Source organism: Cyprinodon variegatus, unplaced genomic scaffold, assembly GCF_000732505.1.
Source record: "Cyprinodon variegatus isolate N-32 unplaced genomic scaffold, C_variegatus-1.0 Scaffold1085, whole genome shotgun sequence".
Classification (NCBI taxonomy): domain Eukaryota; kingdom Metazoa; phylum Chordata; class Actinopteri; order Cyprinodontiformes; family Cyprinodontidae; genus Cyprinodon; species Cyprinodon variegatus.
In genome coordinates this window covers 42939-70704 of record NW_015151538.1, presented here as the reverse complement: position 1 = coordinate 70704, position 27766 = coordinate 42939, and the positions used below count along the sequence as shown (strand labels likewise).

The 27766-nt window shown below is 38.3% G+C and overlaps 1 protein-coding gene across 5 annotated transcripts in view; it reads right to left on the bottom strand.

Annotated features, from left to right (window-relative positions):
- LOC107101350 (SRSF protein kinase 2-like) overlaps positions 1-27766 on the bottom strand; it is an 84299-nt gene that overhangs the window by 13822 nt on the left and 42711 nt on the right. For all 5 annotated transcript variants that reach the window (XM_015400233.1, XM_015400234.1, XM_015400236.1 and 2 more), the window contains 10 exons: positions 15675-15829; positions 13778-13886; positions 11821-11908; positions 11403-11490; positions 11207-11313; positions 10077-10242; positions 7473-7513; positions 6273-6597; positions 3842-4756; positions 803-903 (listed from right to left, as the gene is read on the bottom strand). In XM_015400233.1, coding sequence (XP_015255719.1) covers positions 803-903; positions 3842-4756; positions 6273-6597; positions 7473-7513; positions 10077-10242; positions 11207-11313; positions 11403-11490; positions 11821-11908; positions 13778-13886; positions 15675-15829 — 2095 coding nt within the window. The remainder of the gene's footprint in view (positions 1-802; positions 904-3841; positions 4757-6272; positions 6598-7472; positions 7514-10076; positions 10243-11206; positions 11314-11402; positions 11491-11820; positions 11909-13777; positions 13887-15674; positions 15830-27766) is intronic.

The following is a 27766-nucleotide window of genomic DNA, read 5'->3' as shown; positions in this document are numbered from 1 at the left end:
AAATATGAGCAAGTATAAATGTAATGAAAATTGTCTATCCAGCAAAGAGTTTTCTCCATGGCTAAAACAAGGGAACATACATGAGGCTCAGTGTATTTTGTGCAAGAAGTCATTCAAGCTCAGAACAATGGGAATTAAGGCAGTGGAGTCACACATGCGAAGCGCGAAATATAAAGCGTCAAAATCGAGTTACCGAGAACCGGTATTTCTCAGTTTTGTTCCACCCTTGTCTCAAATCAAACATACTAAGAGAACAATACAAAGAAAAATAGCTGCAAAAAAGACTTAGCACTGGTTATGTTGTGGCTTTAAAACTGATTTGTTTTGTTCCCTGCTAAAACAAAGTTTGTGAATTCGATTACCGTAAATATTTTTTTTAATATATCTGTCATTTGTGTGTTTTTAAGCTTTCTTCCTGTATGGGAAGCTTTTCAAAATTTGAAACATTAGTGCAGTGGTTTATGTTAAAATAAACCTTTGGGTTACGTTGTCTCAAGCGGGTTTTTCTTGTGTTTCTTGTGAATTTGGTCTTAAATTTTTATTTCAAGTGGCATTAAAAGGTCTTAAAATTTAACTTGCCTTATGCTGTAGGAACCCTGGTTTTGTATGTTGTTGTGTATGTGTTTGCCACAAGTTTACACTTTGCTTCTCTATATTTTCTGTGACTTTGAGTTTCTCTTTTGCAGCATTTTTACTTAAAAATAATGTGTGTATTAATTCTGAGTTTGCTGGTCTCATTTTTGTGTTTGCAGTAGTTTATTCATTTGCAGCATGTTTGCACTTCTCAGATGTTTCTTCTTACCACCCAGCAGGCGTTTCCAAGGTCAGCGATTTTCACTCTGATGGAGTCGGCGTTGCGGGGGTCCAGTGGGTTGATCAGGAGGTCTGCCGCTCTGGCCCTGGCTGGGTGTGGACAGAGCGTGACAGTTAGCACACAACCCTGATGAAGAGGTTTAAAACATACCTTCAAAAAAAACATTTTTTTTTTTTTTTTTTGCACCTGCATCACCCTAAATGAGAGAAAAAATGTCTTTTATTGCATATAATCCTTCGGCAAAAAGTACTATCATAGATTTATTTCTACAAACTGCAATTTTTTAACCTCAAACGTCCTCATAAAAACAATGCAAATGACGTATGTAAAATCAGTTACATTGGTTCAGGAAAAAAATCCAATCAAAATAACACTGGTCTTAATTTTCCTTTTGCCATTTTTGACATGAAAAAATGGAAAATAGAAACTCACCTAAACCAGCCCATACCTAAAGCCAGAGTAATAATCAAAAATTTTAACGCAACTGGGACAACAAAGCGGTGCTATAACCCAGGTTTTCCTGCCATAACATGCAGTGAGGCTGATAATAATCCCCCAAATCATTTAGCAAAAGATTATGCTAATAAAACTAATGGTGTCTAATAGTTTTTCACGAGGGCTGTCGATAAATGCAGAGAGTAACAAAGAGCAGAGCTTAAACACCCAGAGACATCTTACACCCACCAGCTGCTTCAGTTTCTTCCACAGTTCAAAGCAGTGATAGTAAAATGTCAAGTGTATGTGGTTGAGGAATGCAGAGTCATTATCAGAAAAACATAAAGGGAAGAATTTGGGTGGAAATGTTTAAATCAGACCCAAACTGTTTTCAAAGAACTGACATGCAGTGATTTGTTTTATATATATTTATACATGGTATAATATTTCAATATGCTATTTGTGCTGGTTTCTTTGCAGGTAAATGCAGAATCATAATGTGTCATAAGTGGCGTGTGATTCTAATCAGTTTGCAGCTACATCAGATTGTGGACATCTGTGTTCAACCTCAGCTAAAAGCTGTTAACTCTAGGGGTCAAGCAATCATTTTAACTGTATATATATTAACCACAAAACAGGCTTAAATTGGAGGCAAAGGGACTTTTGAGTTTTCCTGAAAATGTTTTAACACACATGGATCTGTCATTTCTGGCCGATCACACTAGAGCCTGAGTGAAAGTCTGGTTGCCTTCATTTTAAGCCTGTTATTTTGTTGCCATGACCCAAATGACTGAGAATTTACATATGCACCATGTTTTTTTCACACTTTCTCACAGAATAACAGCAAGCTTTTATTAGTACATGTATCCGACACACCAGCGTAAATTAGTGTACAGAACCATGCTAGTGTAGAGTAGATTTTCAGTCATCCAGGTCATAGTCATTCCAAAAAAGTTGAAAAAAAAACAACAATCCACTGGACTTTTTTTCCGAGTTTGAAGATGTTTCGCTTCCCATCCAGGAGGCTTTTTCAATTCATATGTCAGAAATAAATAGCATTGAGGTGCTTTATGTAGCCAAACAAAGCCTTGTTTTTTCTTAGACAACATGGTGATTGAAAAGGACGAATGGGTCCACCCCTTTTGGAATGGGGGTCGTTTGGCTTCTTTTGTCAGCCTGAAATGCCCCATACCTGTCTATGTATGTTCGTTTCAATTTGCATGCTGTCTAAGCAGAAACAATACTTTTTTCGGTTACTGTATAAGCAAATCAATGCTATTTCTAACATTTAAATTAAAAAAGCTTCTTGGATGGGAAGTGAAACGTCAACAAACTTGGAAACAAAGTCCATTTGTTTGGGGTTTTTTTTTACTTTTTTTTGAATGCACAGAAATGCTACAGAAATAATTCTATTCAGATGCTGTTTTTTTCTTAAAGGTTTTCCTGTTCTTCTTTGTAAAAGAGCTCAAGCCAAGTCAGATAGAGTCTAAATAAAAAGCTCATTTCAACGTTTGTGCAAATGTGTGATTAGGATGAGGGCTAGCCTGCGTCAGTATTATCTACCGGTAGTTGTAAAACATTGTACTTGTGTTCATTCATTTTACTGTCATCGTCCATTGGAAGGTCAGCCTCAGTCCAAGTCCTTTTCATCTGCAGCTTTTATCTTAAAATTTTATTCCACAGCTTCCCTGTCCCGATGATAAATAACCCTACCACAGTATGATGCTGTCACTACCATGTCTTACCATGCAGATCGTGTTTACAGGCTGATCTGATTTCCTACACCTTTTTCCACACATTTTCTTTTTCCCTTCATAGCTTGTAGAGAACCATGTTTTCTATCGACATTGGCTTTGTTCTTGGCAATTTTTGATAAAGCACAAAATTGCAGAGAGTGCTACAATAAGATGAATAACCTTAACTGAACTGTAAAAGCCGAAAAACTTTCTGTCTTTGACGGTTTTAGCAAATCTTTCTTTGGCATCCAAAAACCAAGAACTGGATATATGGAGGCTGCAGATTGTTCCCTTTTATTATGCCTGGAAATTTGTGTTGGGCTGTCACACAAAATCCTAATTAAGTTTGTCGTTTAAATGTAAAAAAAAATCTAAAACAGAAAAAGTTGAAAGTATGCATGGGGAAGATCCTGTTTTTATCTGAATAAAAAAAATGAAGAAAAGATATTTGCCACACCTGAATATACTCAACCCAGCTCTACTCAACCTTATTTATAAAGGCCTTTAAAACAACCATATATCAAGGAAAGATAAAACTGTCTAAAGACAACGTGAAAGTACAAAAAAACAAAAACAAATAGCAAATAGAACATATTGTCCTTTTCCACCATAAAAAAGCATCTGAACAAAATCTATTTATTGGAGATAAGCAGCTGAAAAGCTAGGAGCAGTTCTCTACTGGAGCAGTTCCTTTAACTAAATACATAAATCAGCAAAAAAGATGCTTTATTCTCTGCAGAGATCTAAGGAAAGATGCACACAGCAGGATTTTGATGCTCTGATAAGAGTCACTGTGGGGAAACCCCAAACTTAGAGCGCATCGCTTCTCACTGAACCCCGTTCAGCTCTAACTTACCTTTTGGTGTGTCTCCAGTGCTTGACGATGACACAGTGCGACTTCGGTCTGCTGTAGGGCTGTTTGCTGAGGGTTCTGTCCCAATGTCTACTGTCCCCCCTGAAATTGGGTTCCCCGGCTCGGGATCCAGAGGCAGCTCGGGGAAGAGGGGCATCTTGGATCGATGTTGTTCGCTGGAGCCGTTGGTCAGCGCCGGCTCGGCCACTTCGCCGTTATACATCTCATACCCGGAGCTGAGCGAGATGTCTCTGTCCGTGTAGCTGAGCTCGGACTCCACCAGGGGGCAGAGTAGAGGCTCAGGGGTGGGTGAGGGAGGGGGCGTCTTGCCGGGGTTTTGTCTTAGTGAATCAGAAACTAACAAAACGTGCCCGTTAGTTTTAGCTGTATTCGTTTTGCTGATCTGGGGCTTAATGGGAGAGGTGCTGTCAGTTAGGAGGTCTGCTGTGGTCGTAGTCGTATCATCGTCGTCTTCATCGTCATAGATCTCCTCGTATTCCTCCCCCTCCCCTTCCTTTGAGTCATCTTCTTTCTCAGCTGCCTCCTCCTCTGTTTTGCTCTCAGTCTTTGGTGCTTCTGTTCCAGTGTCTCCATCCTCCTCCTGCTTCTCCTCTCCTGCTTCCTTATTTTCTTCTTCCACAACCTTTTCCTCCACCTCTTCCTCTTCCTTCACGTTCTCATTCACCGTTTCTTTTAAAGACTCATCCTCCTCCTCCTCTTTCTCCTCCTCCTTCTCCTCGTCTTTCTCCCCGTCTGCTGGCTCTGAATCTCCATTACCTTCTTCCAAGGTGGGAGGAAATGGGGCATCTTTTTCTGCGACAGGCGTGGGCTCCTCTTCCTCTTCTTCCTCTCCCTCCTCTTGCTGGTTAGTAGCCGGGATTTCTGGCACTTCATTTTGCTCCTGGGGAGGTGCTGCACCTAACATGTAGAGAAAAGCAGTAAGTGGGTGGAAAGGGGATAAACAGTGAGTCCAGGCAAAGATAAGGTGGGCAGAGGGATGGAACGGCAAAATAAAGAGAGAATGGAGATGAAAGAGACAGGGGGGTGGAGGAGGAGCAGGCAGACGGAGAAAACGTTTGTTTCTATCAATCAGCCTGGCCCCTCATATGCTGTAGAAGTAGTGTGGGCTAAATGCTTGGAGCCAGTCCACATCCTTCCCATTCACAGGCTGCACAAACCTGCATCTGCAAGCTGGCAAACTGAATCACAATTTAAATTAGTTTAGATGATAGAAATTTTATTTTAAAGCCCTTTAAATACTGTCTTTAGCTCTGATTAGCTTATTTTTATTACCTGAGATGGGTTCAACTATTTCTCTAAAGAAAAACCTTATATTTTTATCTCTTTATACGACCAGTTCAGGATATTTTTTTTTAATCACCAGCCTACTCTCATTGCAATGGCTCTGAAATACAGATAAGAAATGTTTCATGTTTTTGGGGTCTGATTGTTTTAGCCTGTTTTATTAATTCTTATCTAGTTTTAAATGGTTGTTTGAGGTTACTGCTTGGAAAACCCATTTACAGTAGGTTAAAGCTTCAACCATCTGGCTGTTAGTGCAAGTGCAAACCATATTACTGGTTAATCTATCCGCCAAACTCCTATATTACATACACACAACTCCTATTATATACACTGTACTTAATCTGTATTATTTTTTGTATTTGCATTTTTTATATTTGTATGTGTATTATAATTTTTTTTTTTGCTTAGTTTTAACTTAATTTAACTTAATACTTTTTTGCCCTGTAAGCTGCTGGTAACCTTAATTTCCGGAGGGAGTCTTCCCAAGAGATCAATAAAGTACTGTCTAAGTCTAAGTCTAAGTCTGTTCATTCAAATTTGGTGGAAGTTCGCTTCTTTGTTCTGTCTAACTGCATGATGCTGCTTCTACCATGCTTGATCACCACAGACCCATTGTTCATAAACATTTCTTCAAAAATTATTCCTACTGCTTACAATCAATAGAGCTAGAAGACCATAAATCCAACAGCCTTCTTAGACTTTATGCTCTCATGACATGTAGATGTAAATATCTGAATATTACTGAGTATATCACTAGGAAAAGGTTCTTAAACATATATCTGCCCTGGTTTAAGGATCCCTGACCTCTCCTGCATGAACCTAGCTTAGATGGAGCTTAAAACCAAAGTGCTGCTCAGAAAAAAAAATGTAAATAAGCAACGAGAAATATTGGAAACATCTAAGTAAAACGGAATGGAAGAAGCTTGCTAATAGCAGGGAAAATTTGTTTTTTTGTTGTTTTTTTATCCAAATACAAGTGAGGATTTATGCTGGCTTTGCAGCTTGGATGTATGACTGTGACCATGTGAGGAAAGACAAAATTCACACAAAGAAAATCCAACCTGCGCTCCTAAATGATGAACAGTTTTAGATCTAAATAGTCACAAATGTCTGACCAATAAGGACTCACATGTATGATTAGTCAACCTGACAGGCCTCTCCCTTTCTCCCCTTTCCTCCTCCTCTTCATCCTCCCCATCCTCGTCATCGTCGTCATCATCGTCGCTCTCTCCCAGAGCCATGCTGGGGCCCACGGACGCCGGCGGTGGCTTCAGCGTCGAAGCCAGGCTCTGCTCAGAGTCGCCTTCATCCCCGCCTTCTTTGGCCCTCTCCTCCCTTATCTCAGCCTCTCGCTCCAGGGCTTCGATCTCCAACATCCGTCTTTCCAGCAGCTCGGCTTGCCGCTTCTGTTTCTTCTTCAGCTTCTTTTTCTTGTTTTTGGAGATTTTTCCCACCTGGAGGCGAAAAGAGGGCGAAGTACAGAAAGATCGGAATCAGAGACCAAAATGGAAAAAAACACTTGAACATAAACACAGAAATATTAATAGTGAAGAACTCGGTTCACTCAGTCCGAACTTTGAATGACAAAAGCTGAGACAACAATCTTTATTGGACATCCCAGAGTTGAACATTTAACACATAACTATTGTTATTTAATGTACCAAACTAATTTTAAATCAAATCCAATTAAGTTAACACAAATAATTTCAACTTATTTTTGGCTAACACTGCCCTTTATACACTTCCATGGTTTTCTGTGTTGCTGATATATGGACAGAGAAAAAAAAAAACCCTTTAGCCTAATCAAGATTGTTCTCTTTTGACAAATCTAAATATGATTCTCATTCAGTAGGTGGCAGCATGCATCCTTTTTCATCACTTCTCCTGTTTTAAACTTTATTCTACTCCAACAGCGTTTCATCTTCCACTCTAAAGCCTGTAAGAGGCTGAATGTTTTTCTAACATTTTTATGTATTGTATGTGGGAGTGTGTGTGGGGCGGTGGGAGTGGGGAGTCTTGTTTTACCTACAATGTTGGGGAAGTATTTTGTAAAATATCCTACATGCGAGGATTTACAGGTACATATGGGGACATTTAACTGGTCCCTATATGTTAAAGTTCTGTTCTTTGAGCTGGGGTTAGGTTTACGACTAAGGTGTGAATTCAGTTTAGGTTAGGATTAGGTACATGTTGGTAATAGGGTTAGGGTCTGGCTTAGGCCATATAAAATGAATGTAAGTCAATGAAATGTCCCCATATGTCATGAAAACAAAGCTGTGTGTGGGGGTTGTGTAAGTGTGTGTGTGTTTTCTTCTCAGTTCATACTCACATCAGATGTACTCACCGGTTTGAGCTGAGGCGCTGTGCTAACTGAAAGATACGGACAAAAAGACAATGATGAGTGGCTTCAGAGTGGGATCATTTATCAACCAGGATCTTTAGGTAAAGCACTGATCCCTGAAAAGAAAAATACCAAGAACTAAAATGATCTATACTGGGATTTTATGTCATGGACCAACACCAAGTAGAGTCTAGACCCCCAGCAGCTTTTCCTTCCTATTCATAACTTTTCTTTTTTTTTTTTTTTTTCTGGCCATCAGCTCTGACCAGCTGCCCTTGCTGGTGAAAGGCAACCCCTCAGCATGATGCTGCCACTGCGACATTTTCATGTTCAGCCTAATTTAAAGAGGGAATTCAGTCTCATCTGACTGGAGAGCTTTCCTCCTCATTTTCTCCTAACATGGCTTAATGCAAACTGCAATCAAGACTTCTCATTTGCCACTATTTCATAAAGTCTATACTTGTAAAGTAAACAACTAAGCTGTGGATCTCTGCAGCTCCTCCAGAGTGACCATGAGTCTTTCAGCTGCCCTGATTATTGCCCCCTGGTGGGTTTTATAGGTACTAAATTAATTTGAGATTTGCTCATTTTAACACAGTTAAAGTATAGTAAAAAATGTGATATTGTTTAAACTATTGCAGATGTTCAACCAAAGTATCGTTTATTTCTTCTGCTTATAAATTGTGCAGTACTGCACCAGTGTTGGGGTGGTGCATAAAATCCAAGGAAAAATCGTTGATTTTTGTGGGCTTTGTCTAAAGTCTGGATTAAAAATATGACAAACAAAATAAGAAACATAACTTGCACACACCCAAAGTCTTCCTGCCTCCCTGCAGATCAATGAAACTCTTCAATTATTCACTGCAGCGTTAAGCACATTTGATACCGGTGGTCCTATACATGTGCAAACATGGAAAATAAAGTAAAGTGCACTCTCTCATTTTTTCTCTGAATAGCTCACCAATGTAAACACTGCATTAGTTATTAATATTTCAGGAAAAATGTATTGTTTTTGGTATGATCTGCAGATCCTCATTAAGAATATCATACTGAACCTTTCAGATTTTTGAAGTATTCTCAAACATAAGCTCAACATTTTCAAACTTTTTTTTAACGTTCTAAACCTTCAAACCTCCATTCAGTCAAAGAACCAGCAGAAGATGCTGTAAATACGACACATGGCTGCGTTTAAAAGCGTTAACTAGCTCTGCCTCTGAAGTCCCAGACAGACTCCGCCAGCACCGAGCATTCTGTTTCCAACCATGCTGGTTTTATTCCCTTTCAAATGTAGAAATGCAAGCCGCTCAAAAAAAGACTCAACTGATGGTGGCAACTGACAGCTCATGCTGGGGTTCAGCGAGAGGACAAGGTTCACAGACAGTTTTTGTAATATTTCTCTCCACTGGAGGAAGTTGCTGTAAGAAAAATGGAGGGAAAGCAGGAAAAGTGTCTTCATAGTAGAAAAAGGGATGCGGCTCAGAAAGCACAAAAGGCTCAGCTATGAATTAGGGATTTAACAATGGGGTTCAGGCTCTTTAAAATCGCTTTAAATGTTAATTTCAGATGAGCTACTTTTCTTCTCAAGCATTCAAGTTTCAGCAGAAATCCAGGCTATTATTAAGAAACTAGAAGCATCTTTTTCAGCTTTAAAAAGCTGAACTTTTTTTTTTTAATTATCTTCTCATCAATAAACTAAACATGCAACACTTAAATTAAACACTGTTATTATCATACAATATGTCGAATCTTTCATGATTTACAAAGTCCTGAATGTGTTAGGTTCTCTGTTTTCTACTTCTTGGGCTAAAATAAAAGTTTTAATCTTTGCTAAAAAAAAAAAAAAGGTTAATCTTTCTCCAGCTAGAAAAATGTGTGCACTAAGGGGCAACAGAAAACTTGCATGGCCTCTGACCTTTGACACCCCTGCATTACACTATGTTTAAACACGACACACTGCACAGTGATGCTATTGCAGCTTCCCTGCATTTTTGCTGTCACTGTCATGGTGCCTGGTCCTGCATCTCTGAATTTCTGTCATTATTACTTATAAAAATAGAAGGAAGAGAATACCAGAAATAAATAAACAACAGAAAAAAGAAGAGAAACAAATCCGAGTTATAAAGATGTATGTATATAAATAGTATTAAAATGTTTAATATCATTTTTTAATTGTAAGAATCACAGATTTTGCAGTTTTAAATCTATTACAAATGTCAGAAAACTGTTTTCTCTTCACTGTTTTACTCTTATGAGGCCAAAACTTTACAAGGAATAGAAGGTTGATAAGATTTTTTTTTTATTTTACTATTTGCATGAAGCCTTTCTTCTTTTATTATATTCCCACTGTCCACCATGTTTTTTGAGGGAATATGATACGAAAATCAGTGTCAGTATAAACGCTTACAGCTCTAGTTCAGGCTCGCTTGCCTTCAGCGGAGGGCCGGATGATCCCTGAAGGGCGACTCTAACAGCCTTTAGATTTATGGGACTTTTCTCCTTCAAAGGTTGATTTTTATCTTCACTAAGTGACATAAACCAAACCTGCATATTTCCAGAACAAACAGCCCAGGATGAAAATGTTTGATTGGCTACCAGCTGATCCGGAGGGGGGTGGAGCTCCAGCTTTCTGCCATTCGGTCGCCTCCATGGCCATGCGCCTCACGAATACGTCATCTACACACATCAGGATGTTCTCAGGCTTGATGTCTGTGTGGATGATTTTACACTTTGCGTGGAGGTAGTCCAGACCCTGCAGGACCTACAGAATCATTCAGATAAACAAGAGATGATAAACTTCACTTTGGAGAAAATAGTAGCTATTCCATCGATGCCAAGATCGCTGACTTTTCATTTTGATTCAGCTTATCAAACAAAAATTTAAATTCTTAAAACATTGTTTTCTTTAAATCGGCTTCTTTTTCAATGATTAAAAAAAAAAGAAAATAATGATTTCGATCTTAATAGAGGCTGAGACGGAGCCAGACTAAAATAGTTCACCGACTTCACATGCTAATCAGGTGGCTGATGGGAAAATGCCCCCCAGTCTAGTGTCTGAGGAGCAGCAGTGCTTGGATCTAAATTGAACTACTGTCTGCACCTAACTGAATTATCCACATTGTTCTGCTACCTTAAAACTAAGGACATGCAAACACGCTCTAATCAGGAGGTAATCAAAGATCTACACAGCCTATCATCAGGGACAAGCAGAAGGTTTGTAGAGATTCAATATCAGCAGAGTTTGCCTTTTCCTTAATTAACAACATCACAAACTTCATGCTGCCAAATGACTAAGATTAAACTCATAAGCTACAAACACACCAGGTTGAATTATTGGTGAGGATAAAAGGAATTCTAAAATAAGTTAAAAACAATCCACTGGACTTTGTTTCCAAGTTTGAAGACATTTTGCTTCCCATCCAAGAAGCTTTTCCAATTCAAAATGTCAGAAATAGCCTCGAGTTTGAGGCTTTATAGAGTGGACCAAAAACAAAGCCTTGTTTCGGCTTAGAAAAAAGAAGCATGTACACTGCTGAGCAAGGCGGAGGGTCTGTGATGCCCTGGGCCTCTTTCAAAGACCTCTGGAAAAAAGTTAAAATGCATGGAAAAAACCAGGACACTTTAAATGATGCTATCCTTGGCCACGTTAAAGCTGCTTCATCCATATTTAATAGAAATTACCACAGCAGTGTCTATAAGGACACAGTGTGTGTTTGTGTTTTCACCTGTCTGATAATGCTCTTGACACATGCCAGCGGGAGACCTTGGTAGTTGGATTTAATGATCCATTTCAGCAGGTGATGACCCAACACCTCAAACACCATACACACATCTGGTTTGACGAGTCAAGGGATTCCATTATCGTACCTCTGACGGGAACACACATGAAAACACAAACAGCCAGACGTCTAAAGAGGATACGTATGCCGTTGACTCCAGAGATCTTGAAGTCGTCGATCAGCTGCACAACCATGTCTTTGTTTGGGTCGCCGGGGTCGCTCTCTCTCACCTGGAGGCAAGGCGGATAAGGAAATATGTTAAAATAGAAGAAATTTAAAGAGAGCGGCTAGGCGAAGTGGGATATTTCAATTAAACATATTAGTTAGAAGATATATCAAAAGAGCAAATTACTGAATGGATAAGCACTGCAGTATGAGTATGTTGTGCACAATTTGACAAGAAAAACTGAGATGCTCGAACAGAATGAGAAGGGTGAGGAAAAAAGGGAGGAGCTCAGGAGCTGAAAAATATTAAACACTTGGATTAACAGAAAGGGAAAACGGTCACAAATGACAAGATGGTCAAAATAAAGAAATAAATAAACCAATCAGATTCTCACACATCGCAATAGTTTGATCTCATCCAGGGCCGTTTCTGTGTAGTGCTGGGCGCTCTTCACCACCTTCATCGCCACAAAGTTCTTCACTCTGAGATTAAACAGAAACAAATTAACTGATTGATAGACTGGAGGAGGGAACAGGACTTTCTTCTTTTATGCTTAATCACATTTGTCTGAAAAGTTACGTCCTTTTGCATTTATATTCTCAGGGTATTTTTATTAAATATGTATATTCTCTCCCTAAAGCTCAAATAAAAGAGGATTACAAACCTTCAGAATATCTATGATGATAATACAATGCTTTACTTTTTTTTTTCTTAACATAAAGCATTCATATAAGAACAAAAGGACTATGTCATGGTCATCTATGTTTGAAAGTTTTCATTTTATATATCTTTCTTTTTTAAGCCATGATGTATTTTTTGCAAGTAAAATTTACTTTTATGATATTTCACCTCCTTTTTGTGAAGCATTTATTTAGGAAAATGTGCAGAGATAATGCAAAAAGAAAAAAAGGCGATTTCCTCGCATGGACAGCACATTATTCATTTCTGTACTGTTAGTATCTCCATGCTGTAAAAGTTAGCAGAAAAATTGAGACCAGAAGAGAGGAATTAGCAAATGAACCATGCAAAAAAAAAATAAATATATTTTTTTTTTAACAAAAAGACTCAAAACATTGATATAAAACCTGCTTGGCATACATTTATATTTGGAAACACTTGGTCCTTTCTTCTTTTCTCAGAAACACAGTTATATAGCTGAGCTCACCAATATCAACTGTATGTGCAGTTTTTTATCCTATTGAATTGAAAACGGGCTCAGAGCTCATCTACTTAGCTGCGTTTCTCTCCTATAGTCACTAAATCAGCTACTACTACCATTAACCTTTTATTTTTCTCTCTATATAGATATAGATTACTCCTGGATAAATCCCTCTGCGCTCCTTTTATGTCAACGCTCCATCTGCTCAAAGCTCTGTCCTTTGATGCCGAGGCCCTCACAAAACTTAGCCTAGTTGAGATGAAGTTTTCTTTTCTATTGTTAATGTTTGCTATGTTCACTTTCACCACAGACTAATCTGCAAGAGTCTGAATATATTTAATCTGCTGGGTTTCCTTAGATAAAGAAAAAAAACTGATTTGTTTGTTTACTTAATGAAAAAACTGTTTATAGTTTCTAATTAATTTTTTTTTAAGGATTTAAGATTTTGAGCTCAGAGCCGCTGAGACTCATTAATATATCAGTAAATGTTTGATGTATCCTGGAATTTACAGCGATGTGAGAAAAACTTCCTTTTCAAAACATCTTAAGAGCAGCCAGATTAAAAAAAATTATAGTTTATGCCCAATTCAATTGACAAAAACCCAAATTTAAGTCTAAAATCTGATCCAACAAATATATTAATTCTTTAAAAAAAAAGAACAGCAAAAACTAGACCAAATAATATGTATTTACAAAAAATAATTTATTTGATTTGATTAACAGTTTGAGACAGATCCAGGTTGTGCCCGCTATAAAGTTGCAACCTTACTCCATCCTTTAATCAACATTAGTGTAATTAACACCAGCGACCTGAGTAAGTGAGTTTGTGAGTGCGCACATCAGTCGGTGAGAGGTTTCTCTTGGCTTCTGATCCTGTCAGCCATCTGCCCTGGTTGCCACAGCAAACCAAGTTATAGTTCAAGTTCAGAGGTTCGGTTTCCAAGGCGGGATGGTGTTAGTTGCAGCTGTCGGCGAGGAAATGAGCAAGATGCTTTCAGTAGGTTCACGTGTGGTATGTGTTTGCGGTATACGTGACGTTTGTTTAAAAAGCAGGAACCTGCATGTGTGAACTTCTGCATTGTGAATTTCTGGGTCAGCACTGTGTTTGCAGAGGATGTGCATAAAGAAAAAGGAAGCTGATGTGTAGGTTATGCAACAGTCAAGGTGTTTGTGTGAGGGTGATGAGACTCACTGTATGTCCCAGCACAGCCATACTGTGGAGAAGTGGCCCCATCCTAACTTCCTGATCACATGGTACCTTCCGTTGAATAAATCCCCGATCTTTACCGGATGGTATCCTCCTGCGAGAATTAAAGCGAGGGGGGGGAGGTTACAGGGAGGTGTATCCGATACTGACACAATAGCAGAAAATGCATGAGCTACTTAAGATTTTAACAGCACCAAAGGAGGAGAAGGGTATCCTTTATATGTAAAGGTTAGTGCATTTCCCCTAAAATTAAATTATCTTTAAACATAAATGGAAATAAACCACTAGAGGTTGCCTAAGAAGTTCTCCACTGCTGGGAGTTCTGATCAGATGGTACCAAAATTAGCTTTCTCTCCATACAATATACAGCTCTACTTAATAAATAAAATGTTATTGAAAAAATAATTGAGTGAGGTTTTTATTACCAAAAGAGCCTTTAAATCCTTCATAGTGCACTCAGTGAAAAACTTTGAAAATCCAAATTTCAAGCCAATAGTGTTGGAATCTAGGACAAGACCTTATTACCTTTGTAACATTCAAAAAATATGGATATTTTGATGGCAAAAATGTATGTCGATGTAATAACAAGAAACGCCAACTAGACCGAATATATATAGAAAAATAACAAAAGTGCTTCTATTAGAAATTCATGAAAAACACTCAGAATGAAAGAAATAAATTTTTTTTGGTACAACATAACCTTGGAGGCATTAATGCTAATACTGGCACTTACATTTTTAAGTTTATAGACCTAAATATAATTGTTAATTAGGCTTATTAACTTTTTAACTTTACTTTATATATCATTCAAGGGCTCATCTAATTGGTCAAACACCAAAATAGGATGTACAGCCATGTAGCAGCATCTTTGCAGAATTGCTGGATATAGATCTTGTGCTTCTAGAGCTCACTGAGGGACGAGGGAGAATCCATTTGTAAGGGGTATGCAAGTGATCAAAAACGTTAACTTGCCCTATAAAGAATTAATCTAAGCATCATTGGAATGTATTTTCTGATTTGCTGAAAAACAGTTACATAACATACATTTGCTCCATAAATGTAAGGTAATAATATTTACAATCGCATGCTGACGGTGTGCAGACGCTTTGTCTACACCATGAACATCCTTCACCTCAGCATGCCAAGTGCTTACTGTAGCTTAGTGACACGGAAGCTAACCCTGATAATTGTTTTGACCATTTAGGGACTAATTATCGGTAAACAGAGGATCACATGTTCAGTGTTTGATCGTCCAGTGATTAAATCACAGAGAAAAGTAACGTTCTTTGTCCTTGCACAGAAGCACGACCCATTTAATCCAATACAAATATATTATATGCAACACTGGCTCCTGATAAGCAACATCTGTGAACTTAAAATTCAATAATGGAGACGCAGCTGTCCCTATTTTCATCTTGGGCACACAGGAATCTTTGGCTCTTTAACCATTTTTAACTTCGTTTCCTGAAGTTTGATCTCTTTTATCTCTTTCATTTATCTCTTTCGAATGTGGATAGAAATATGACTTTTGTGAGCTACGTCCAAGACCGAAAGTAAAAGGATAAGTTAAAATAAACTACAAATTTGGATTTTCCTGGTTTTCATCATTTACAGAGTGATGAAGAATTAAAAAAGTGGTATAAAGATGCAGTTTAAAGTAAGAAATGCCTTAGTTACTATGAACCACTGTTGATTCATTCTTTGCTGGAATCAAGAAACATTGAAACATTTTTGAAACCCAAATAAAAGCAACAGTGCAATAAATATCAGATGGGAGCTGAAAGCAGTAAAAAGTGAAGCAAGGACTCTGTAAAACAGATGTGGAGGAAGGAGGAAGGTCCCGGAGGGATGAATTCAGCACGTGCGCATCTGTAGCTCTGACCTTTACAGTAGTCTGCTGGGTCCTCCTGCTCCTCATCGTCAGAGCCCAAGATCTCTTCCTCTGGCTCAGGTTGTCCTGCCAGCTCAGGGGGAGGCGGAGGAGGTGGCGGGGGAGGGGGAGGGGTAGTAACCGGGGCTTTCTGCTGGGTTTCAGGCCTGTGAACACATCATTAATATAAAACTTTAATAGGAACTTATTTATTTATTTTTTGTATTCTAAGCAAAGATCCAAGCAGGTGGATTTTTCCCACTCAGATTTCAACTTTTTGAAGTTTCTAACTTGAAATACATCTTTAAAGCACACAGTGTTAGACTGCAGGAGTTTTGTAACGCAATGGAAAACAATCTGGGATTATATTGAGAAAGCATTTACCATGCTGAGATTAAGAAAGTTACATTTTTCATGTTAATAAACATATTTGTTATACCGGGTATCTTCAAATATTTGGCATTTTATATCGCCATGGTATCGAAAATGGTACAGAATATTTTTATGGGTATCAATATCAAGTTTGGAGTTTTAGTATCTGGACAACTCCAGCACTAAATAGAATAAAATCTTAAACTGCATGGTCGCCACTGTGTAAAATATTTATGATATAACATGGTATCCAGAGGAGTGCAACAGAAATTCCTTTAACTTCTTCTAAAAGTTAGGTCAAGCAATCTAAGTGGTATAAAGGATACAGTGGTCTACATTAGCAATAGGACTAGTAAATGTGATTTTGATCAAATAAAAAATAATCCTGCATATTCTGTCCATTAAAGACCAGGTTTTTGGATTGTGACAGATGTAAATATCAGCTCAGGGTGTGCAGTATCACAGTCGTAGATCATGACGGGTTAGAGAATGTAATGAGTTGGCAAAGTGGCCAGACTCTTTGATCGACAGTGATGCAAATTCTTTGCATTGCAGTTCTATGTTTATGATGTTGCCCGTCATACTGAAGAGTTAATGTAACCAGGTGGGAGTATAGGCTCATCCAAGGTATGACGTCAAGTTAGTCACGTGGACTAGAGTCAAAATCTACCAGTATAGTTAGTTAACAAAATCACCTTTTGATCACAATCAAACCGCAAAGAATAAGAAATCAGTTTTGTTGTTTGATATTGCATCGAAAGACAGCAAAATGAAGATCTTTTGCAGACCACAATGATCCTGTCAACGTGTCAACAGAAACTGAAAAACAATCCAGTTTTACAGAACATGATTTGAAATGCAAAATATGGTGCTGTTATTTCTGTCAATATGACAACATAGACCAAGATGAGTTGAATCCTTGGAAAGTTATTAAAGGAGGCCTGCGCTGCTGAAGTGCTTTGTTTTGTTTAATGCAGGTGTATTTAAACCATCAAATGTTACAAATCATTTTGTCCATACTGTGTGAGAAGAGAAACTACTGAAGCCTCAAGCCCCTCCAGCTCTTGATAGCCAGAGGCGTAGCCAGAAAATGTTAAGAAGGGTGGCCAGGCAATAACCAGTGTACACTGAGGGGTGGCCGAAAGTGGATAACTAGAACCTCAAGGTCAATCTACGCTATTGCAACAGGACAATTAACGGGCAAAACATCCATATTTTCTAAAGACAAACTATACTTTCCTACAGCCTTTGCTAAAAAATAGACTCATATATATTTAAACATCCGTCTAGCTAAAAGGTATAGTGGATAAACTTGTCTTTTATCTTTCATCTTTTATATTGTCAATACCTACTTTTATCAATAATCATTCAGCATAAAATTGATATTTAAAAGTACTAATATCTACATAAATTGATTATTTAATACGTTTTTATTCAAGTAGTTAATTATAATTTCACTGAAGACTCCTAGATAATTTGCAAAGATACATAATTTTCTCTTTACCCCATAAGACAAAATCTAGTTCTGAAAAGAGCATTAGATTAGATTAGATTACATTAGATTCATCTTTATTGTCATTACACAGGTACAGGTACAAGGCAACAAAATGCAGTTTAGGTCTAACCAGAAGTGCAATAGCAGCAAGTGCAGGATAAATAATGGTTCCATAAATACAGGACATGGGTTTTCTACTGAATGAGTATAGAGATGAATACTATTATAAACAATGAATATAATATATAGATCACTAGTGATATCAACTAAATTTACAGCTGGATATACAGGTGGATATTACTATAAAAAAAAGGTTTTTACAGTTATGTACAATAGCATATATACAGATGGGTTTTACTATAAAATGAATAAATAAAGTTTGGAAAGAAGCTATCTAAATTAAAGTGCAGTGGAAGGTACTGTAATTGCATATTACAGTTAAAGTACATTATTGCAGATGTAAATGTAAACAATTGGTACTGTGAATATAAGCAGTCGGCAGTGCAAATCAGTTAAATATTTCTATAATCATCATCTTTAATGTTAGCATATTGATGTGTATATTCAACCTCAGTGTTTTTGTTGTCAAGTAACTGTAAATATCTGAGAAATTAAAATGTTTTGAATATTCCACTTGAGAGTATTACTTCTGCCACCATCATATTTACACAATAATCCAATATTTCAATAAATCATTTTGAGAAACTGAAAAATTGACATAAAACTGTAAAAAATTAGAAGAAATGCACTTTATATTGCTTTACTGTTTCAGGAAGTCAGTTGTTGAAATAAATAAGCAGTAGGGAGTTAAGATCAAAAATCATAAATCACGTGATTTAAATATTTAATTTCTAATATATTCCCAGCTTTATTTGTATATTTATTAACATTCAATTGTATATTTTCTTGCGAAAGTTTTATATTAGCAGCTTGCTTTCAAAGTGACAATGAACTTCTTTACTTTAATTATAATATTTCAACATAATTAAAACATAATGTGGTCATTAGGATAGATTTGTAGAACTGCTACTCAGAATGATCCACAGCAATACAGTAATAGTTTTAAGGCTAAAATCATAAGAACACAAGTGGTATTACTTTGATCTTATAGTTAGAGGCCATGGATGTAATAACATGAACATTAAGCAAAATATTCTTAATTACAACTCTGGTATGAATAGGACAAAAGACATTTTCCTGATAAGGAGGTACAGTAGTACTTCAAAGTGTTTATTTAGTTGAAAATCGGTCTATGAACTGAAAGTTCACACATTTTTAAACAGCTGCTCTTGCATACATTTGGTCATTTAACTTATATGATGCTCTGAGAGTAAGCACAATACAATTAGTATTTGAAGTGGGGCTCATCAGTTGACCCAACATGAGCAACATACTCCAAAGCTTTGCCCTAATTGGAAACTGCCCCAGAAATAGCCCAGTGACCCGACTCAGATGACTTTTATACTTTGGGATGGTAGCTAGAAACTCTATGTTTTCTCAGCAGAAAGTCCTTCACATGCAAGTGCTTACTGATTGTGATGACGTGTCTTTCGTTTCTGAGTGAAGAAACCACAAACATATCTATTTTAACAATTGGTGAGGCGCTCAAAATGAAGTCATACATGAGACAGAGCAGCTAGATCGCATCAGAGCATCGGGACACAGTGTGAGAACATACAGTATATCGGGAGCTGTGAACTTTTAAACCCAGCGGATTCGTCGTTCAGTGTGAGCTGTAGCTGCGTGCAACGATTGAAAAAAATCGCAGTGTATGCCCGGCTTAAGCAAGCATCAAACCATGTCGGTAGGTGCATTTGTAGTAGATATACAACAGAAAACAATAGCTAAAACCAATTCAGGTCAGAGACAACAAGAAATCAAAGCGAGAGGTTCAAGGTAGGTACATTCAAAATGCAGAAAACATTTTCTTATTAAGGTATGATGACAACATCTTCACCTTACATTTGTCTCTATAAAGCAAACTTAGATAACATTAACTCTAATAAGAAGTCAAACACTCAGGGATTTCTGTGATAGTACAAAAAAACAAGACGTACAAAACAGCGGTTAGGGTAACCTCTCTTGTTTGTTGCCACGGCAACAGCAGAAAGGGAGGCTTGATGGATACGGGACCCAAAATGTTAATGCTTTGACACACACACACACTGTGACTTTACAACTCTATGAAACCACCACACATACTAAAACACACAGGCTGTCAAGGTTCTCTGTCCTTGCAGCAGGACGCCACCTCTTTACCAAAGCAGTCACGTAGAATGTCATACATCTCATCCATAACCTCAGAGCTATAGTGAGATTCATCCTGCCATTAGCGCTACGAATACCTGCCCCTCATAAGATCCTGAAGCCAAGCTTAGCTATAAGAAGAATTAAAACAGTCTCAAAGAGAAGCCGAGGAGAGATGGTGACAAAAAGGGATGAAAATCCAACAGGGGAATGGCTAAAAAAGGCTACAGAAATAAAACAAGGCAGAAGAAGGTTGAGAAACACAGAGGCAAGTTTGAAAATGTATATTTGGATAATTACACGAAAACAGAAGCCAAAGATACAGGTCTGAAGAGCGCAGAGAAAGTCCAAATACACAACTTGCATACAGAAACCATTAGCAGATGCCACAAAAGACAATGTGACAGACCAAAGGAGAAAAGAGAAACACAGGCCACAAGAATATCGCAAGTTTGGAGAACACATGAACATGTCATCAGGTCCCAACCCACACATTGTTAAGTGACTAACAGTAGCAAATGACCCAACCTTTAATAGATGCAATGCAGAAATCATACAGAATATAAAGACAGCAAACAACGATACTGACAAAAAATTGCATAGCTGCAAAGTGTAATGAAATAATAGATGGTTAACAGCAGAGTATATGTACAAATAAATAGAGCTGGATAATTAATGGCAATTCTAATGTATTTACTATTTAAAGATTAAATTTAAAGGTATAGAGGATAATCTTTTATTTCCAGGTGGATCATCTCAATAAGTGGTCCTCCTAATTGTCAATCATTCTGATGAAATGTTTACGTAAGGCTCATCCCGTTAGCAATCTTTTTCTGAGCATGTGCATTTCCAGAGCTCTTCTCACAAAGTGTTACAGGATTTGCGACTAATAACAAAGATGGCGCAGGCACTGCGTGGTGGAGGAGGAGTTACATAACCAACGGGAAGCAAAAAGGAGTGATCATCTGTCCAAACGGTCAGTTAAGTGAGTTTGCCATAAAGTCCACTATATAGTCCCCGCATTATATATCGATTGAGGGATTTAGGGGTTAGGGCGGACGTTTGGTCACAGTAAGCTTGTATGAGCTATGAGAAAAGCAACTTTTAAACAGAGTGTGAAGGAGGATAAATGTGCTTGTGCATGCTCTCGCACGCTTTTAATAGGCGTTCCCTCTCGGGAGTGGATACAGGGTTGTGGATGTACATTTTCTTTAAAGTAGAGAGGTCCTCCACAATACCTTTAAGCATCAGATCTTTGGGTCATATAATAACAAGAGTAAGAAACACCCTTTCGCATTGCAGCCCTTTAAACTTCTCTGTCTCTGATAAAGAATAGCATGATGCTAACACTGCCATGTTTTACCAAAACAATGTCGTATTCCTGGAATATTTTAAGATTTAAGTTCAAGTCCAAAAACTTTAGTCCTCTATGTTTTTTCCGTCTTCCTTTAGGGATCAAATGAATACAGAAACTCTCACTGCTTTCTTTGCACCACTATACTTAAATGTTAAAATGTTTAATGTTAAACAACCTCTACAAGCCACTTTTTGTTTACTAACAAACACAGATTATACTGACTTACCCAAATATACTAAATCCAGTGATTTCTGAAAGCTGCGGGTTGTAATGGACCAAACATAAATATATGCCAAACACTTGCTTTGGCCTTTTTGCAGTAATGTGACCAAATGTGAACAAATTCAATCGCAAGAAATTGTTTTGTTGCTACATGGCTGAATGTGTTATGCTACGTTCACACCAAACGCTTTTGGAGCAGCAGAAGCAGATGGTTTACATGTAAAGTCTATGGCTGACGTGCATCAAGGTGCATCAAAATATCCTGCAACGCGTCTAGAGAAGCAGCGCATCTTGACGCATCCGAGCAGCTGAAGCAGCTTAGTCAGGATTTTTTTTAGGTGCACGACGACGGTTGCAGAACCTCTGCGCGGGGGGCATGGTCACGCACAGAGACAGATTTGACGGTTGCAGAGGCAATGCGTCAGAAGCATAAATTGGCCTTGAGGCGCATGAAGAGCTACACAAGCAGTAGCTGCTGGAGTTGGAAAAATTAAACTGTTGCTGCTTAACGCAGCGCATCATCCAAACATTGAAGCTGATCTGGGAGCTGGCAGGGAGACAGACACAGCACTGCTGATGAAGAGCGCTATGATCACTAATCTGAAACAGTTTCGTAATGCCTAATATAACTTATAATGTCGAAACCTGCCGGAAAAATATATTCGTTTTTATTATTCTAGTGCCTGCAATTTGTACCACATACCATAAAGAAACACTAAAATCTACTTCCAGCAGCCATTAACAGTAGCGGGAAAAAAACACCAAGAGACAATCGGGCCTGAGGCAGCTGCTGCTGTATTCTCAGTGACAGCGTACTGCCAGTATGTGGGGGTCTGCCAAAAAACTTTTCAAGGCAGGATGCTAATCTGGCTGAACTGACCGCACAGACAATGTTTTAAGGTAGACTTTCTTGCATAAAAACATATGAAAACTACTTTTTACTCACTTATAATGGCAAATATAGCAGAGCCACTCTGGACCATTGAACACAGGAGCAGCACAAGCATCAGATTCATCTTTAAAAACCTTTAAGGTGCGTCTGAACTTAATGTGTACAAGTGTCAAAAATGAAGCACCAGGCGCCTTTTTTGCTGCTGAAATTGCATTTGGTGTGAACGTAGCATTAGGGTGCAGGGTTAGCATGCACTTTCAGAAACACTATGCTATAATATTTCAGTCTGTTTTGCTCTTAAATGGACAGAGTCTGTGTTTAGGTTGCTGAGTCAAAGTAATCTAGAAAAATTCCTCCTCGCTTTCATATCCAAAGGCTCTTACTGCAGAGTACAAGTGAAGACAAGAAGGTTGAGCCATAAAACACTATGCACTGTGAAAGAAACCACTGTAGAACATATCATCCATTCCTCAACATCTCACGAGTGTTGACACGTCCAGACCGCTATAGTGTATCTTTACCCCAGAATGAATCAGTGTCTGTCAGGACCTGAGCAATTATCAATCTCCCCTCTCATGCTATGTCATGTTATCTGTAACCTCAGAGATAAAAAAAAAATAAATAAAATAAAGAAGTTTTTCCGGGAATCTTACCAACAGAAAAACCTTTCTCTTCCTAAGAAGTTACCTAAGAACATTCCAGTATGACGGACGTTCAAGTAGACAGAAAGCTGTCAACATGTAAAATATTCACACCAGAAAACCAGCTGAGCTCTGACATCTATTGGATTTTATGACAGCAGGTCAGGTATGTAGAAAATGCTAAGATTAAGTATCGATAAGTTGCTTAGTGGGATGTAAGCTAGAGTTACACAATGGTGCAGTTAGTAGGACTCTTGTCTTGCATCAAGAAGTTTGTGGATTTTAAATCTGACCCTCGAGTCTTTCAGCATGAAGCTTTCCAACTTGGATTTCTAAATACTTGGGCTTCCTCTCTCAGTCTAAAAGCATCACTGTTAGTAGGGATACATAGATCCAATATTCTTATCGGTATTGGTCCAGATATTAAGAAAAAAAACTAGATTGGTAAACGTGTTAAAAACAAAATCTGTAATCATGTAGACCAGAGATCACGGATTACCGAACCTCAGTCCGGATCCGGACCCACCTGCTTGTTAATCCGGACCCAACCTGATTTACAACATTTACAAATTACTGCATGTTGTCTGACAACACTGTCTAACTTCACTTACACACGCTTCTCCTGTTAATATGGTAAAGCCCTCGGGAGATTCCAGGACCAGGCTGCATGTGATACAAATTAGCCAATGAGCTGTGTCAGTCTGGGTCACCGCAGCGAGCCACTTTTAGACACAGCAGGCAAACCTGTGGCAAGCTGTGTGGTGAACTAGGGGGGAAAAAAGTAAAATGGTGTGCTCAAAGATGACCCTGAGCATTTTGAGTATGTTTGGCTCAACCTGCTGCTGTGAAGCAGGATTTCCCACCATGAACATAATCAAAATAAATATTGATACAGGCTCAAAATCAGTAACCTGACTCCGCCAGATGGATTTGCTCCGCATATCCATCTAGAAACCTTCCGTTGAAGTAATTTTGGGAAGGGGCGAAAATACTGGTTAGCTGATTGGCCTATGTTGGTGATAGACGGGCCAAATAAACCAATCAGATCAACAAAGCATATGACATACTAACAGCGCGACGATGAAGAGGAGCCAATTTATAGATCAAACTCTTGCCGAAACCAGTCGGGAGAAGAGCAAAAACATCTTTTCCTCTGAGAAAAGCCTCCAGAGCAGTGTTTTGCTCTTCTTTCAGTGAAGAAATACTCTGTAATTCCGATAAAACTTGCTCGATAGCCACGCTAACGCTAGTTTCATCGGCTGAAGCCGCCATGTTCTTTAGACTGAACTGTCACGCTTCTCGTTGCGTCACACCTCAACCCGCCTCAAAGCCAACGCTGACTGGACGTTCGTTTGGTGAACGGCTCCAATTTTTCTTTAACAGAGAGTCTCCAGACTGATCTGCGAGTGAAACCTTGAAAGCTCGCGAGATCAGGATGGTCTCACGAGGCTACAAAATGAGCACCTTGATATGTGCTTTAGAATGGCTTTGTTGCCATTTAAACCCAGGTTTAAAACCTTGCAGGTCAGCCTAAAGCCTCGTTAATCCATAAAAAAGAGAGAAAAAACAATCGGTCAGTTCAGGTGTTTTATAAAATATGTGAATCAGGAAATTGTCTATATACCAAACTGAACGATTGTTGTTCTCTGCTTCAAAAGCAATTTAGATTTTTAAATGGGAAAATTTTCTATTTTTTGATTTTCTATTTTTTATTTAAAAATTCAATATATAACATGTGTGCATTAAAAACCTTTTATTTCAGAGTTAAATTCTGTTTAAAGTAACAGATTATAATAAAAATGTCTCTGGGCCTTTACTGGTTGATAGTTTTCTTTATTTGGACCTTGCTGATCTTTAATTGGTGACCCCTGATGTAGACCTTAAAGAAATATCTTGGTGAGCTCTCAGTGTTTCAAAGTTAAGAATACAGTAACACTGTGCAGAATTTGAGCTGGTCAGCTTGTTTGACGAGCACTTTTCTTATAGTCAGAGTGAATATAACATGCTGAAAAGAAAGAGTATCAGTGCATTACTGCAGAGGACTGCGACAAAAGGAAATTATTAAAGCCCTGCTAGATTTAGATAAGTAATCTGTCAATTTTGCTAACAGTGAGTGACCAGCCCAGAGTACTGGCTTGAATTCGACAAATTGAGGTAGGAGCTAAAGATTAGGGTGATGACCTGTTGGCATTCCTACTGAAGCAAAATAATAGAAGTTTAAAAAATGTAAAGATGGAAAAAGTCACGGCCTTTTTAGCAATAATACAAAAAGAAGATCATTAACCATTGACAGGGGTCCGGAGGACTGCACATGCCTTGATTTCGACTTGCCAGTTTCTGTTTATTTTGTTTTCAGCTGAGAGGCTCCAGAGAAGAGGATGACGCATTTATGCTGAGCGGGAATGACGTCTGGCTCTGAATTCCTTCGCCTACACATTGTTGGATTTTGGAGTCTCCTTTGTTGTTTTTGCAGCTTATGAGCTGATCTACAACACACACATTCAGAAGTCCTGCAATCTTGCAGAGCACCTGACCTATAAGAGTTAAGGTTTTCCCTTCCTTCCTGGCAATTTGGTTTCGGTTCCATTAAAATGCTATTTAAGCCCGGCGTGGGGGTTTTTCACACTAGAATCGAAAAAACAAAATGCAGCAGCAGGGTACATTTAGCAAATTTTTTCTGCTCTTAAACTGTGTTTTTATCCAACAAAGAAATGGTGTACAAAGCTTGCTCTATCTTACATCATCTTCCTTAGATCTATTCTGTTCTAATGTTTTCCACATCACACCTCATGCATCAGGGAGGTGACCTGTTGGTAATGACAGACTCACAGGACATGACAAACACATGTTGGACCAGTAAGAAGCCCTGCAGAAAAGCTGATCCCCCCCCCGAAGTTCAAACTCCATGACTCATCTTTAAATATCTTTCATTATCACCAAGGTAACAGATATTCCTTAGCAACAAGGGCCCTGTCCTCCGCTCCTAATGTTAAGGCGTGGGTTCTTGGACTGTGGTGGCGGTCCTTCAGCTTCAGGTCTCAGTTGCGACGAAGGTGTCTATCTATACCTCTGATTCATTTACCATTCATTTTCCTTCCCTCCATCTTGGCCGTGTGAGCCAAGACAGCTGACTCATTCTCTCCGCTCCCTCGGAAGATCCGTCTGTGTGCAGAACTTCGATCTCACAGCTATTTTCAGGATGCAGCCCTAACGTCACAAGCGGCACTGGGCTCCCACGGCGCAGACTGTAAGCTGCACAGCGTGGCTTAGCAGGATTCCACCCATTCCTCAGAATTCTCTTACTGGTTTTGTGCAGATTTTCAGGTGCTGCACAGTGACTGAAGGTGACTAACCCCAGCATTCATCAGAAAAAAAAATTGCACAAGACTATAAACCCAAAGAATACAGATTTACTTTTAACACATGTGCAACTTATTTAGCAACTGGAGCCCTGTCCAAAACTTTCAATACTTGCTATTTAAATTTCCTACAGGAACTTGAATATCTTTTATGCATAGGCATCAATTTGTGCATTTTGATCACAACAAATTGAGTTTAGTCAGAAGTAGCCAACTCATAAAGCTTTTATGCAGAGCTAATGTTGGAGTGGTGTTGCAAAGCATTTAAAATGCTCCATTTTCTGTATTTACACCCAATTTCCATACTTTGATTTAAGGCATTTCTATTCAGTGTAGGATCATCCATTTTAGATTTAATCAGTCAGAGGTTTCAGAATACTGATGCTGACAGATCTTCACGTGACAGAATCAATTTAGAGTAAAACTACTGTGGCCTTTTGATATCACTTAGTCTTAGTAAACAAGAGTTTTTCAAATATTACTGTTTTTTAAATCCTTTTTTATCATATTTTACTGTACTTTCTTGTTCCGTTTTCCTGGTTAAACCGCCGTCGTTTTAATTTATTACAGCATTTAATCCAACATTGCAGTTGAAGGTTAAAAAGGAATCAGGACTGCATTGAATTGGGAGACCCAACAAACCATTATCCTTCAGGCTACTGGTCAGTCCAGTGTTTGTCGCTCCATTTTACAGAGACTGTATTGATTCCTGGGGAAACTCCCCACAGGCCACTGGATACGAGTCACTACATTAGATTGACTCATCTTTATAGTACATCCATTATTTGACGCAGTTCCCGCAATGATACAAACACACAAATCTGACATCACGCAAAAATCATTTCTGGTATTTAATTCTACATAGAGCTATAGTAAAGATGGAAAAATGTACAAACTATGCAGCGTTAGTGTTTCTATATCGTATGAATCTCAAAGCTAGAGGTCAGCTTTTACCTCACTTGTATGGGATGAAATGAACCGTAATCCTAACACATAAAGCTGCAGTGCTTTTTCATATTGCAGTCCTCTCCTCTCTCTTCAGTGCTCTTGTTCACTATGTTCTGAATGTAAACATTTCAGTGCAGTGAAGCAATCTGGACACAAAGCATTTTATTGTTAGAGCCGCCCACACCCATTGGAGGCTTCTGCTACAAGCCCATGAGCATGTATAGGAAAAGCTATTATGAACTCATACATGCTAAATTCAATAACGCAGTTAGCTATTTATTTTTAGCTGATTTAATTTGCATCTGAATAATAATACTGGTAATAAACACCTACTAGTATGTAAAACCTAACCTATTTAGCTCAATTCCTATATTGGAGACAACAGTGGAGTCTTGATTAAGTTAAAAGACACAAACATGTAATCGTGATCTATAAAGTTAACAACAAAATAATCTGATGGACAAAACAACATGAGTTTGATCTTGCAAAATTTTGATTTAGAAAAGTGATTCCCCTGCCTGAATTTGTTAATAATGGTTTTCAAAATATAAAATAAAATATTACTTGTGGC